At 40.2% G+C, this 11,589-nt stretch overlaps 6 protein-coding genes across 6 annotated transcripts; 4 read left to right on the top strand and 2 right to left on the bottom strand.

The window, feature by feature from the left end:
• Positions 1-9: 9 nt before the first annotated feature.
• ATC70_000065 (uncharacterized protein) lies at positions 10-1,625 on the bottom strand (the record flags this gene model as incomplete). Its single annotated transcript, XM_064819487.1, has 4 exons — positions 10-332; positions 389-577; positions 635-1,016; positions 1,137-1,625. The coding sequence occupies 4 exons, from the start codon at positions 1,623-1,625 to the stop codon at positions 10-12; spliced, it is 1,383 nt and encodes a 460-aa protein (XP_064677622.1).
• A 250-nt stretch (positions 1,626-1,875) lies between these two features.
• On the bottom strand, positions 1,876-2,603 carry ATC70_000064 (uncharacterized protein; the record flags this gene model as incomplete). Its single annotated transcript, XM_064819486.1, has 5 exons — positions 1,876-1,957; positions 2,015-2,096; positions 2,156-2,249; positions 2,311-2,482; positions 2,539-2,603. The coding sequence occupies 5 exons, from the start codon at positions 2,601-2,603 to the stop codon at positions 1,876-1,878; spliced, it is 495 nt and encodes a 164-aa protein (XP_064677621.1).
• A 223-nt stretch (positions 2,604-2,826) lies between these two features.
• On the top strand, positions 2,827-3,233 carry ATC70_000063 (uncharacterized protein; the record flags this gene model as incomplete). Its single annotated transcript, XM_064819485.1, has 3 exons — positions 2,827-2,842; positions 2,909-3,011; positions 3,065-3,233. The coding sequence occupies 3 exons, from the start codon at positions 2,827-2,829 to the stop codon at positions 3,231-3,233; spliced, it is 288 nt and encodes a 95-aa protein (XP_064677620.1).
• Positions 3,234-4,506: 1,273 nt separating this feature from the next.
• ATC70_000062 (uncharacterized protein) lies at positions 4,507-5,177 on the top strand (the record flags this gene model as incomplete). Its single annotated transcript, XM_064819484.1, has 2 exons — positions 4,507-4,668; positions 4,725-5,177. The coding sequence occupies 2 exons, from the start codon at positions 4,507-4,509 to the stop codon at positions 5,175-5,177; spliced, it is 615 nt and encodes a 204-aa protein (XP_064677619.1).
• A 2,037-nt stretch (positions 5,178-7,214) lies between these two features.
• On the top strand, positions 7,215-8,025 carry ATC70_000061 (uncharacterized protein; the record flags this gene model as incomplete). The annotated part of the gene is made up of 5 exons (XM_064819483.1): positions 7,215-7,230; positions 7,290-7,449; positions 7,499-7,678; positions 7,757-7,825; positions 7,884-8,025. 5 exons carry the CDS (start codon positions 7,215-7,217, stop codon positions 8,023-8,025), a joined length of 567 nt encoding a protein of 188 aa, XP_064677618.1.
• Positions 8,026-9,013: 988 nt separating this feature from the next.
• ATC70_000060 (uncharacterized protein) lies at positions 9,014-10,395 on the top strand (the record flags this gene model as incomplete). Its single annotated transcript, XM_064819482.1, has 4 exons — positions 9,014-9,077; positions 9,145-9,166; positions 9,268-9,384; positions 9,453-10,395. The coding sequence occupies 4 exons, from the start codon at positions 9,014-9,016 to the stop codon at positions 10,393-10,395; spliced, it is 1,146 nt and encodes a 381-aa protein (XP_064677617.1).
• Positions 10,396-11,589: the final 1,194 nt, after the last annotated feature.

Below are 11,589 nucleotides of genomic sequence, written 5' to 3'. Positions count from 1 at the left end.
AATCGTTTTTTACGCAACAGAAGGCGGCGGTGGTGAAGGTGGTGGAGGTGTTGTATTGGAAGAGTCGATGTAAAGGGAGGAGAGGGGGTGTTTTTCTTTTTGTACCAAAGTACTGTGGGGCATGCTGCATGATGTGGTGGGCGCTTTCCTTGCCGTGTAAGACAGCCAGTCGATGCAGGAATGGTACTGATCAATCTCCTCGTCCATCACAGTAGCAATTGTAGCATTCATGTCCTTCATGTCTAGATTATTGAGCTGGCAAATCCACTTGGACAAGACGCGCACTCTTCTTTCAATGAGATCCTTGAACAGAAAGCCTGTTTCTCGCAAAGCTGCATATAAGATGATGAATAAGATGCAAACGCGACTATAGACACTCGCAACCTACACTCTGTAGAGCACCATTCTCCTAATGGTATAGCGACGGATTGTTTGTTGATATCTATGAAACCAGCACGCGCAAGGTGTCCGTCTAGTTTCTTTGCAATGTTCCTATCGACTTGAATTTCACTGAAAAAGACATCAAACCATGCGTGCAATTTACGACTGTAAGGGCCTTCTGATTCTATCACCAGTGCTATTGAAGAGTAAGCATTAGTGGTGCATAGACCATCTCTCTAGACAAACACATTACAATGCTCTTCCACTTCAATCCAACCACCGGGCTTTAATATACGGTAAATAGCCTTTAGCAAGTTATCCCACTTCCAGACAGGAGCATTCATCAGCCATGTGTCTCTCAAAATGACGAAATCGACCGAGTCGTCTTCAAATGACTCCAATCCAGTATACGTATCATGAATCACAGCAAATCTAAACTCCAAGTTGGGTAAGCCATGCAGCAAGTTCGACAGCGTTGCCTCCTTGTAGTCGACACCAATCACCTTGGCATCAGGAAACAAGGTTGCCATTTCCATGTCCCATAATCCAATGCCACAGCACCAGTTGACAATCACCTCAGGATCCTTGAGGTCAGCACGATAGATGACTTGCCAAATTCGTTTTAGCAGATAATGCTAAATAGGTATGTTTTAGCGGGAGATGTTTGTGTGTGTATGTGTGTGTGTGTGTGTGTGTGTGAAATACACATGTAAACTTAAAAGAAAAAAAAAAAAAAAAAAAAAAAAAAAACCTACTAATCGCTGCTGCCTATCCTTTTCTTTCCTGCGATCCACTTCGCTGTTGGGCTGGATAAAGAGGTTCAACATGACCTCTTGGCTGGTCACCTTCTTGCGCATAGTCGATGTACCACCACTTCGCAACCAATCGCTGTATTGTGATGGCTTCCGCTGGTGTGTCGTAGTTGCAGATGCTACAACTGTCGACTCGGGTGGCGGTGGTGGTGATGACGAATGTGTGATTGTTGTGCTATGGGTATAGATGCTACTAGTGGTATCATCATAAAGATCTTTCCTGCAGCTCAAGTCGGGATGCTGAGATATAATGCATGGCGCACAAGAAGAATGCTCTTGCAACATGGCAGCCTTTTCCTGCTCATACCGTCGATTGACTCGTGTGGCTGCGGCATTTATAACCGTGTCATCGTGATCCAACATCTTGTATGTATCGTAATCTGTTGCACCAGACGCTAATGTCGAGGTGGAGTGTGATTTTTTCTGCTCCATGATGAGTGATGATGCTTTTTTATACGGCTTCATTTTCAGAAATAAGCTTTTATTGAACAGATTTCCCGTGGTCGAGGAGGACTCGTCAGAGGCCGTTCTGTGGAGTTGGCTACTCGAGTCATGGGAATTTATGGATCTCTTTGATTTATTCGATTTTGAACTGTTTGCACCCATTGAAAAGATAGAATGCTGAAGAAAAGTATATCTAAACACACATTCAAACAGTAGATGTATCAAACCCTCGGGAATTTTAGCTTTTTCTTGATCTGTTACTTTTTCTCTTGCTGCTAGATTCTTCTTGCTGCCATTTCATTCTCCTGTCTTCCAGTGTTCTATCGTGAAAACAAGATCAGTACGCCAAACCAGAACCGAATCAATGCGACGCTTACTTGGCCATCTGTGCTTCCAATTCCTGCTGAATGTGCGGTAATCTTGACATGCCATTTTGCATCCGAATTTCATTCACTTGCTCTAAAATCAACCCTTTCAGTCCATCTAACCCACTTGGCATCAATTCTGTCTCATGTTACCATGTAATGGCTCATACTGCTCGGTTCTCATCTTGTTGACAGACCTCTCCAGCTCCTCACTCTCCTTTGCCAGTGATTGCTCTGCTTCCGTTATCTACAAGTGCGATGATGGATCAACATTTGAGTCGTTCAATTTTCACCTCTCGCTAATTTACCGCCGTCAGGTCTTTGGTTATATTCTGCAGCATTTCTCGTAACAGCTTTCGTTCCCGTTGCAGTTTCTGCTTTTCGACATTGGTCTCTTCCAGTAGGTTTTTCTTGCTGTCAAGTATTTCGGTCTTTGATAATAATGTGGCTTTACAATCAACCAGAGCCTGTGTCTTGCTCCTACATTCGACATTAAGACGGGACGATCGCATCTAAAGCAGATTCTCTCGTTCTACCTTAGCAACTCCAATGAGCTCAATTGAGATTGGATGGTATCAGTGTCGATTTCTATAGTACTCATAGAGGTTATCTTTTTTGGATTTGATGAAAAAGGTGCTTTCGAGAATTGCTGGTTGCTCGGCACTTTGAGTACTTTATGGTGACTGGTTGTCCATACTACTGAACAAATGCCAGAGGGGCGCATTGAGGAGTACTGATTGTGGGGGGTACCCCTTCTAGCTTTTTTTTTTTTTTTTTTAGTTTTTGACACTTTTTCAACAAGAAACATCCCCCCTGCCCACATCATGTTTCGTGCTCTAGGTATGTATTAATAAGAAAAAAAAACGGACAATACAGTGTATTGAACAAGCACATTTCTGTTTATAGTCAGTTCCACATCTGCATTGTTTATGAAGCCCTTGGCTCCTTTGGGCCAATCTTCCAGAGGCATGGCTAACAAATTAAAATCTCATTCTGGCGCAAAGAAGAGGTAAAACCTTCAAATCCACTCATTCTTGAACGACATCCTAATGCAAAGTGTAGATTCTTTCCTACAGCGAATGGCAATTACAAGCGCTGGCAAGTTGGTCTTCGTCATTTGAACTCTGGCCTTTCACCTGAGAGAACAAACAGACTTTCAAGAACAGTATTTGTCGACAACACCCAAAAGAGAATGCTTAGAAAGGCATTGCCCTATTCCTGCTCTAAATAAACCATCAATGTATATAGCAAGTCTATCTGAAATCAGTAATACCGATTTCCAGCAGTTTGTAAATGTCGATAATAAAGTGGTAGAGTGTATTCAACTGGGATCGTAACATTGAATGATGGAAATGAGGGTTTGATGGCAATCAGTCGATGTGATGCGAAAGCGATTACAAGGTGGAAAGAGAGGAGGAGAGAGACAGAGATCAATCTCTATCTACATGTGTCGATCTGATTGTATTCTCGACTAAGAGTGATTCGCTGGAGGATGGATATAGTATCCAATCAATGCTTACTGGATCCTGGACAATGGAACACTTAAGAGAGAGCTCTAATATCTGAGTAAGGTGGCCAGTACGAAAATCCCGGTCAAGAATGCCAATTGGACCAGTGGAATGTGGAAATGAGATTGTGTGAGAAAAGCTTCATTTGGGGATATATACAGTACAAGCGGGAGCCGATCTTGAGAAGCGTCCATTAGCATTGGAGGCACTGTACAGAGACATAGAGAGTGGACGGTATCCAAATCCCCACTAATGCCTCTGACGTAGCTTGTTGTTGTACAATCATCTCGCAAAACAACATTATAAGCTTTTGAGATTGTGTGCAATATGTGCCTTGCTATGCGCAGAGCTTCAAGCAAATGAGAATTTCAAGAATAGTCATCAAGATCTATGTGGATTTAATACCAAATGATCCATCTCACCTCAACCAGCTAGGCACCTGTTCGCTGTATGATGTATATTTTAGCGGGTGACCCTTTTTTTTTTTTTTTTTTTTTGCCATTTTATCGATATGATAACTATAATTGCATGCTGAACCCCGATAAATCTAAATCTAAACAGGATCGGAACCCTCTACACTAAAATGTAATCAACAAAGCGAAAACAAGGGGTTAAATAGTGTGAGAGATGATGTCTTGTCAGAGAGCAGCTGCATAAATATCAAGGAAAATATGCTCTCGGTTCTTTACGCAATGCGCCGTGAGTCCGTTATCGATGGCAAGCTATATTCATTTTGCAAGTGGACCCACTTTTTCTGCGAATACCAGCAAATTCTTGATTTGGTTAAAAGGCAAACTATACTAAATGGTTACTTGAAAGTACTCCGAGTGCCAATAAACGGAGTTATCGATCATTATCTATCTGTAAATAGCAAGCTCCATGCTGGCAAGTATAAATAGGCCGGCTTTGAGAAAGCTCATTTCTTGATTTCTACTCTTTTCTACCCTATATTTCTTCCATTCTTCAATGCATTCATATTCAATTCAATAAAAAAAAATGGACTATTTACTCCCAGCAGAAATCATTACAAATATTCTTAGTTACATGTCAATGACTGATTTGGTTCGCATTGAAAGAACTTGTCGGTTATTTCAATCATTCTCTCTCTGTGAGATAGAGAAGCGTATCATTAAATCCAGCGATGAATGGGGAATCTTGGTAAGCTTTTGTACATTCACACTTGTAGAGGATAGAATCTAATTCCATGTGTATAGATACATTTAGGACAAGTCAGCGCAAAGCCCATTGGGTTTGATGCCAAATCAAAGAGAGCCTACTACTCGGTACTGATGGATCCTGTGAAAGTAAAGACCATGTTTGACCATCGCCGCCCAATCCATTGTTCCTTGCTCCGGAAAAAGACATCCAAATTTCAATCATACAGCCAAAATGGATTCATCATTACTGTTGAAAAGGGAATGGAGGAAGGAAAGACTCTGGAATTAGATATCAACAATGAAGCTTGTCAAGTCCACGCCGCACTTACCAGGTTACCCTCATCTGTGTCTCCTATCAATACCACTTTAGAAGCATCATTGTGTAATGGGCAAGCCTTGAAAAAGCAAAGTTTGCAATTACCGCCAATCAAGACGATGGCCCCTCAGCCTTTGACATATACCCTTCAAATTACTGAATTAAGCTTACCGCTATCCACTCTCGCTGCATAAAAAGTATAACATAGGAGAAAGCAACTGGCTTACTTTTTTCTTTATATATATATATATATATACTACAATTCCATAATATTACATTTACATTTTATCGATAAAATTGAACCATCTCATATTTTTTTAATCATTTACGAGCTTTATAGAGTGGGATACTGTATTCGCATAAAAAAATGGGCTTACATGTCCCCAAATTATCTGGCTTTTGGTAAACTTGCTACAATGGTGTTTTCAATGTGACCCACGTTTGTTATGAGATACTGCAATTTTTGTAACTTTGCTATGAGCTTGTTTCTACCATCATTCGATACGCCAAAGTATGTTTTATTTACTTACGAGTGTATTTATGTTTCGGATGGCTCTCTATCTTCGCTTCGTTTCGGTGAGAGCCAACCTGCGCAGCGGTTGTTCACGCTACCCATTGCCCTTGCTTATCTTATCAAAATACTGCTAATTTCATTTTGGTTCTCCATTTACACAGGAAAACCCTTCATATTATCTGCGGATCTGACTCTTAAGCAATGTTCCACGCCCGTATACATGTTGATACTTCATATACGGGCAAGCAGCATACTGGTATTGCCCCTTTCTAGTCAAAAGTGTACCTAATACTGCAAAATTTTGGTGCATTTGAGCCGTGTTTTCTCGCGTTAAAAGCCGTTTTAGCCTGCCAGATACCGCCAAACAATCGCTCTCATCCAAGACTAACTTCTTGGCACTTTTACTCGACTTTTTTGGGATCGTCGAAAATCGACTTTAAACCATGAGGAACCCCTCATGGTTTTCATTGAAAATCAAAAGGTCGCGTTTTTTTTACCTTGAAAATGAAGACTTCTATGGCATATATTAACTCAAAATGTTTCTATGGTTTCAGAGCAGCCCCTGAAAGCATTTTTATGAAATTTTGATATGCAAAATCTGGCTATTTTCGGCAAAAACTTCATTTCCTATTCTACCAATTTTCTCAGAAATTTTATTCAAAACACTTGCTACAATTAGCACCATTGGAAGCGCCTTGAAAAGTACTCCAAGAATGTATTAGGAAGCATAAGGTGATCATCACGACTTGTATAGTCGAATACCACAGAATAGTTTAATCAAGTCGACAAAAGACAATATTTGTCCAATCTTAAGAAGAAGATATAGCTGAGGTTTAATCAATTTTAGTGGGCAATGCTGCTGCTGGCTGGCCCAAATGCCTTTCTGATGATGACAATAATGATTGCGATACTGATTATATGGGGGGGGGTCATGAAATTGAAAGGACAACTACTTAACTTAAGTACTTTTTTTTGAGGGAGATTTGCCTCATAAAGATGTCTTTTGTAATGACAATATTTCAAAAAAGTCGCTGTAGATCTTACACAACAAGTCCTGTATTTACTTATGGTTAGCTTTATGTCGCCATCTTGTTAAGAGCATCAGCCGCAGTGAATGGTATAATCAGAAAATGGATATTGTGGTATACAAATGCTGCATAAAACCTGAATTTTATTTCACGTCGTCTTAATAATAGGCTTTGTATGGTATCAGTATAAGCAAAAAGGTGCTGAGAGATACCTTCTCTCCTCCTTCTGGCTCTAATATAACATTCTTCTGCTAATAATTAATTGTTTAAATTCTACTTGATATACCAAAATTTTATTATATCTCATTTAAATGTCTTTGACGATAGCCCGCAGGGTGATGCTGACGTTGCACGTAGCGAGATAGATCGGCTAGTGGGTAATACTGTATACAGATATTGCTCTTTACATCAACCGTGATACTTTTTTGGTATCCATCAACACTGGAATCTTAGGATTGAGGATAACATCAACAGGCACCTTGTCAGTGTATTAGCATTCATTGCCAGAAAAAAAAAGAAACAGAATAGAGAACCCCTCGTAACATGAACAGCTGTAATTGCATGAAATAGACCCAACGAGATCACTTACATAATAAAGCCTAATTGAAACCACGCGCATGTTGACCTTGGGGGGACACTTACGTATCTGTGGATTTTAGCTTTTCAACAGCATTATACTCAATTTCACCATGTCCAGCTACTTTGGTATGTATACGCTCGTATATGTGTATGATAAATCAGTGGCTGATGTACTCGGTACCAAGATGAACTAGGAATTAACCATGGTCAAAGCAAAAAGAAAACATACGATGTTGACCTGGATGCATTCATGAATCCAGGTTCTGGTTCAATCCTATCGCCAGGCTCAAGCAGACATGGAGGCGATACTACAGCCAATGTGCAGCAGTTGATACAAGCAGCCAAGTGAGTACTCTACCTGAAAGAGTATGCAACAATCTAATAATAATGATAGCTTCTTTAATCAATTTCGAGAACAAATGCAGGCAGGAGGTGATGCTGATCAAGAGCAGTTTTTAGACAACCTTGTATCACAACTTTTGGAAGAATCACAGAGCAACGCAAAAGGGCCTCCACCAGCATCCAAGCGGTTTATTGATACACTGCCTACTGTCAAAAACAGCACATTGGAAAGGTAAAGCTATGAACTAGGATCGTGAACCGCTTTTTGACTCTCTCTCTCTCTCTCTCTCGCTTTGTTTATATGGATTAGCGAAGAAACCTGTATTATTTGTAAGGACAACTTGAAGAGCAGTGAGGGCGCTGTGACACGAATGCCATGGTGAGTTTTACATTACATGATTATTTACTGTTTCATTATTCACACCACATCACTCTAGTGGACATTTGTTTGATCGCGAGTGTATTGTGCCATGGCTCGAGCTGCATCATACATGTCCCATGTGTCGATTTGAGGTGGAGACGGAGCAAAAAGCTCAGGAAGAAGAAGAGGAAGAGCAGCGAGGATGGATGTATGGATAGTGATCTTAACGTTGGATAGTGGTACATGGCACTATTTGTTGTTGAATTGAATAAATAATTGGTTTCATAACATCTCACACGGGTTGATCTACAGTTTGATTACTGCTTGGAAACATAACCATGTCTCCATTCTCCAACACCAACAATGAAAAGAGTCCAACTCCTGTAGAAATGATGACAGTAAAATGTTCAACTAGTCAAATTCAGGGGGGGGGGAAGGATGAGCAAGCGAAAAACAAAGTTTCTTTTGCAGGAGGTTTGCAATGATACTTGACTGATCGGAAGCAAATGCCGAGTACAAGAGTATTTTTTAATATATCCCCCAATGCTCCATATAGTTTTTCTTACTGCTGCACATTTGACGCGTGCCAACATGTCTCATGCTATATATACAAAAAAAAACAGACGCAAAGACAAAAGAGTTCTTTCTGACTTGGCCCTCTCTCGGGAATGCGGGGATGTTCCGTCTCTTGCTTGCTTGATTGCGACTATACGGAATGATCTTTCTTGTTTGTAAAATGTGCTTATATTAAAAAAGAAAATATTTGTCCATAGACCACTCCACTGCAATCTATCCATCTCTATCCTGGATGGTAAACACAAAAGCACCGCCGTACATGAATAACGTAGTAATGAACAAGATTACATTATAAACCAGACGGTGATACACACAGTCAGTTGATCTCTGTATATGCTTCTCCTGCTCTCACTCCCCCCCCCCACCTGCCTACAACCCCTTAAACCAGAGGATTTCCCGCCAAAAGACCCCCCATATTTTGCTTGGGTTCAATGCAATCCTAAATGTTGAATATTGTAATGGACTGTTTGATCTGTGTGTATAATAGTATATGGATAGATGAATTTTTTTCGTCCTTCTTTTGTTTATCTATTTGTTATTCCATCAGTATATTAATCTTGCTCTTTTTCTTTTCTCTCTCTTTCACTCACTTTTTCTATATACTCTGCATACACATATATACCTATAAACATGCTTTCTCTGGATGATGATCAAAATGCTGCAAGAGTATTTGCTTGTCCCCAATGTCCTAAAAGTAATACTGTACTAGACATCAGCCGCTGTTCCACCTGAAATTAACAACCTTCTTTCTTTTACTATAGTCTTTGCCACCCGCTCAAATCTGTAAGTAGCAGCCCCTCTTTCCCTTTTTCTCGTCTCCTGCCTTCCATGTGTCCCCGTATAAATCATCAGTAGAATAGCATATTCATATTCTCCACCTTTAGGAAGCGCCACATGGAAAACCCCAACATTCACAACATACCTTACGTCCGAAGTCGCGATCAGAAACGATGGAAGGGCCATTCCAAAAAAATAGTATCAAAGGAAGAGACAACCGAAAGGTAAAAAAATCCAACATTGAATACATTTGATAATTGTTGCATTGACAAAATTTTCTGATCTGTTTCAGTAACAATGATAGAATGCGTAAATGGAGAGCAGAAAACAGAGAGAAAAACAGACAAAACGATTTACGCTGTCGTGTGTATCGCTTAGCACGCCAAAAGTACGGTGATCATGATTCCGCTGAGAAACAAGCTTTTGTACGAGAAGAAATAGCAAGACGATTAGGCAGACGCATGATGATGGAAAGAAGAGAATCCAATGGCGCTTGGGCTCCACCTCTTGGTATGCGGGATTCCTTGCGTCTGATGAGTCCCGTAATACACTATTCGTCCTCTCCATCAAGCCCTACATCGCCCAGCAGCACTGCATCAAGCACTAGTGATATCATTGAACTACCTTTCTACAGTGCACCACAGCAAAAGATTGAACTGCCATCGATTGATAGATTTACTCGCACTAGTTCTTGGTCTTCATCACCACCTGATTTCTCATCAGCCTCATCCAGCCCTGTACTTCCGCATCTGTCACCTTCATTACAACGTCGCACTAGCAGTAGCAGCACTAGTAGCGTCAGCAGTGTCACGAGTGACAACCAAAACAACAACAAACGACGTCGATCCTCTTCCCATCACTCTACTACACCCGTACCCACCTCCAAAAAGCAAGCGGTTGAAGCAGCCATGACAGACGCAGCAGTAGTAACACAAGCACCAACTCAATTTGTCAAAGTTGAAGGCAAGAAAGCAGGGGAAGCTGCTCAAGATGACTTTTGTGTGCTACCCTCTATGCATGCTTTTCTATCCTACAATGCATCTTCTTCCACATCACCTGCCGCCTGTACAGAACAACAAAAACAACAACAAAAGCACCAGGAACACCAAGAACAATGTTGCATACCCACAGTTACTACAAAAGGTGGAATTAAATATGTCGATTCAAACAAAATACTAGACGAATTTGTCGGCGTAGTTCTAAATTACGTAGATAATGCAACAGTAGCACAGTAAACAACTGCTAAACTGTTCATCTACAAACAAAACCTTTCTTATAATCATTCATCATGTTGCTCATTAGTTTTTTTTCTATATATCATTTACCCATTTTGCCATCATTTAGTCTCTATATACATTGCTTGCTGTCTTTTTTTTCTTTTTTTTTTTTTTCCAACCATCCAAAATAAAATATTTTCTAGTATTTGTACAAAACATAACATTTCACAGCAATTAAAATCATTAAGCCATAAATGTCTAATCAAACAAACAATATATTACTGCTTGATAACGTGTACATGCCTTAGTTCCACTTGGCAGCATGCTGATCATGCTTCTCTATTTATGTCTATTTGGAATAAACAAACTTTGTTGTTGTATTATGTAGAATCCCTTTTAGTAGAGCATTGGCGTTAGTGTTGCATCCGGTCCTCGTATACACACACTCGAGCACCACAGAGAGAGCAATTTGAAATAGAAACAGGTATATCCAAATTGCATTGCAAGTCTCAAATCAATAGAGAGATGGAGGCCCCAACAAAAAATAGCATTTTCAAAACAAGAAGCGCATAATGAGCCTTGCCATGATCGAAGAATTCTGTTGATACCACTAAACGAGTGTCTCTGTGCTTTCGCCTTTGCTCTACTTCAATATGAGCCAGTTTACATGGATTTCTTCGGCTCAATTCATTGAAATATTGTAAGTTTTATCGAAATTCCTACTGATATAGACTGTTTAGCCGTCTATTGTCACATACAAGCCCTCCACATAACTGTGAATTTGAGTGCTCTCGAGTAGTCTACGTATCAATGAAAACAATTTTTGAAAGGGAACACAGCTTGCTCGCTTTGGCTCCTACAGCTTCAGAATAGACACAACAAGGCAAAGTTTAGGTACATTTGAGCCGTGTTTTCTCGTGTTACAAGCCCGTTTTACGCTGGCAGGATGACACCAAAACAGTTGTTCTGAGTTAGCACTAACTGTTTAACACCTTTGCCCAGCTTTTTTGGGATGATTGAAAATTGACTCCAAGCCATGAGGTACCCCTCATGGTTTTTATCAAAAATCAAACGATCGCGTTTTTCACCGTAAAAATAAAGGCTTCTACTATAATGTATATTGAATCAAAATGTTCCTCTCGACTCAAAGCAACCCCTGAAATGTTGTTGGTGATACTCTCATATGTAAAATCTCGGCATTTTCGCCAAAAA

Source organism: Mucor velutinosus (assembly GCF_035048745.1).
Source record: "Mucor velutinosus strain NIH1002 chromosome Unknown tig00000025, whole genome shotgun sequence".
Taxonomy (NCBI): Eukaryota; Fungi; Mucoromycota; class Mucoromycetes; order Mucorales; family Mucoraceae; genus Mucor; species Mucor velutinosus.
This window is presented reverse-complemented; position numbering and strand designations above follow the sequence as displayed.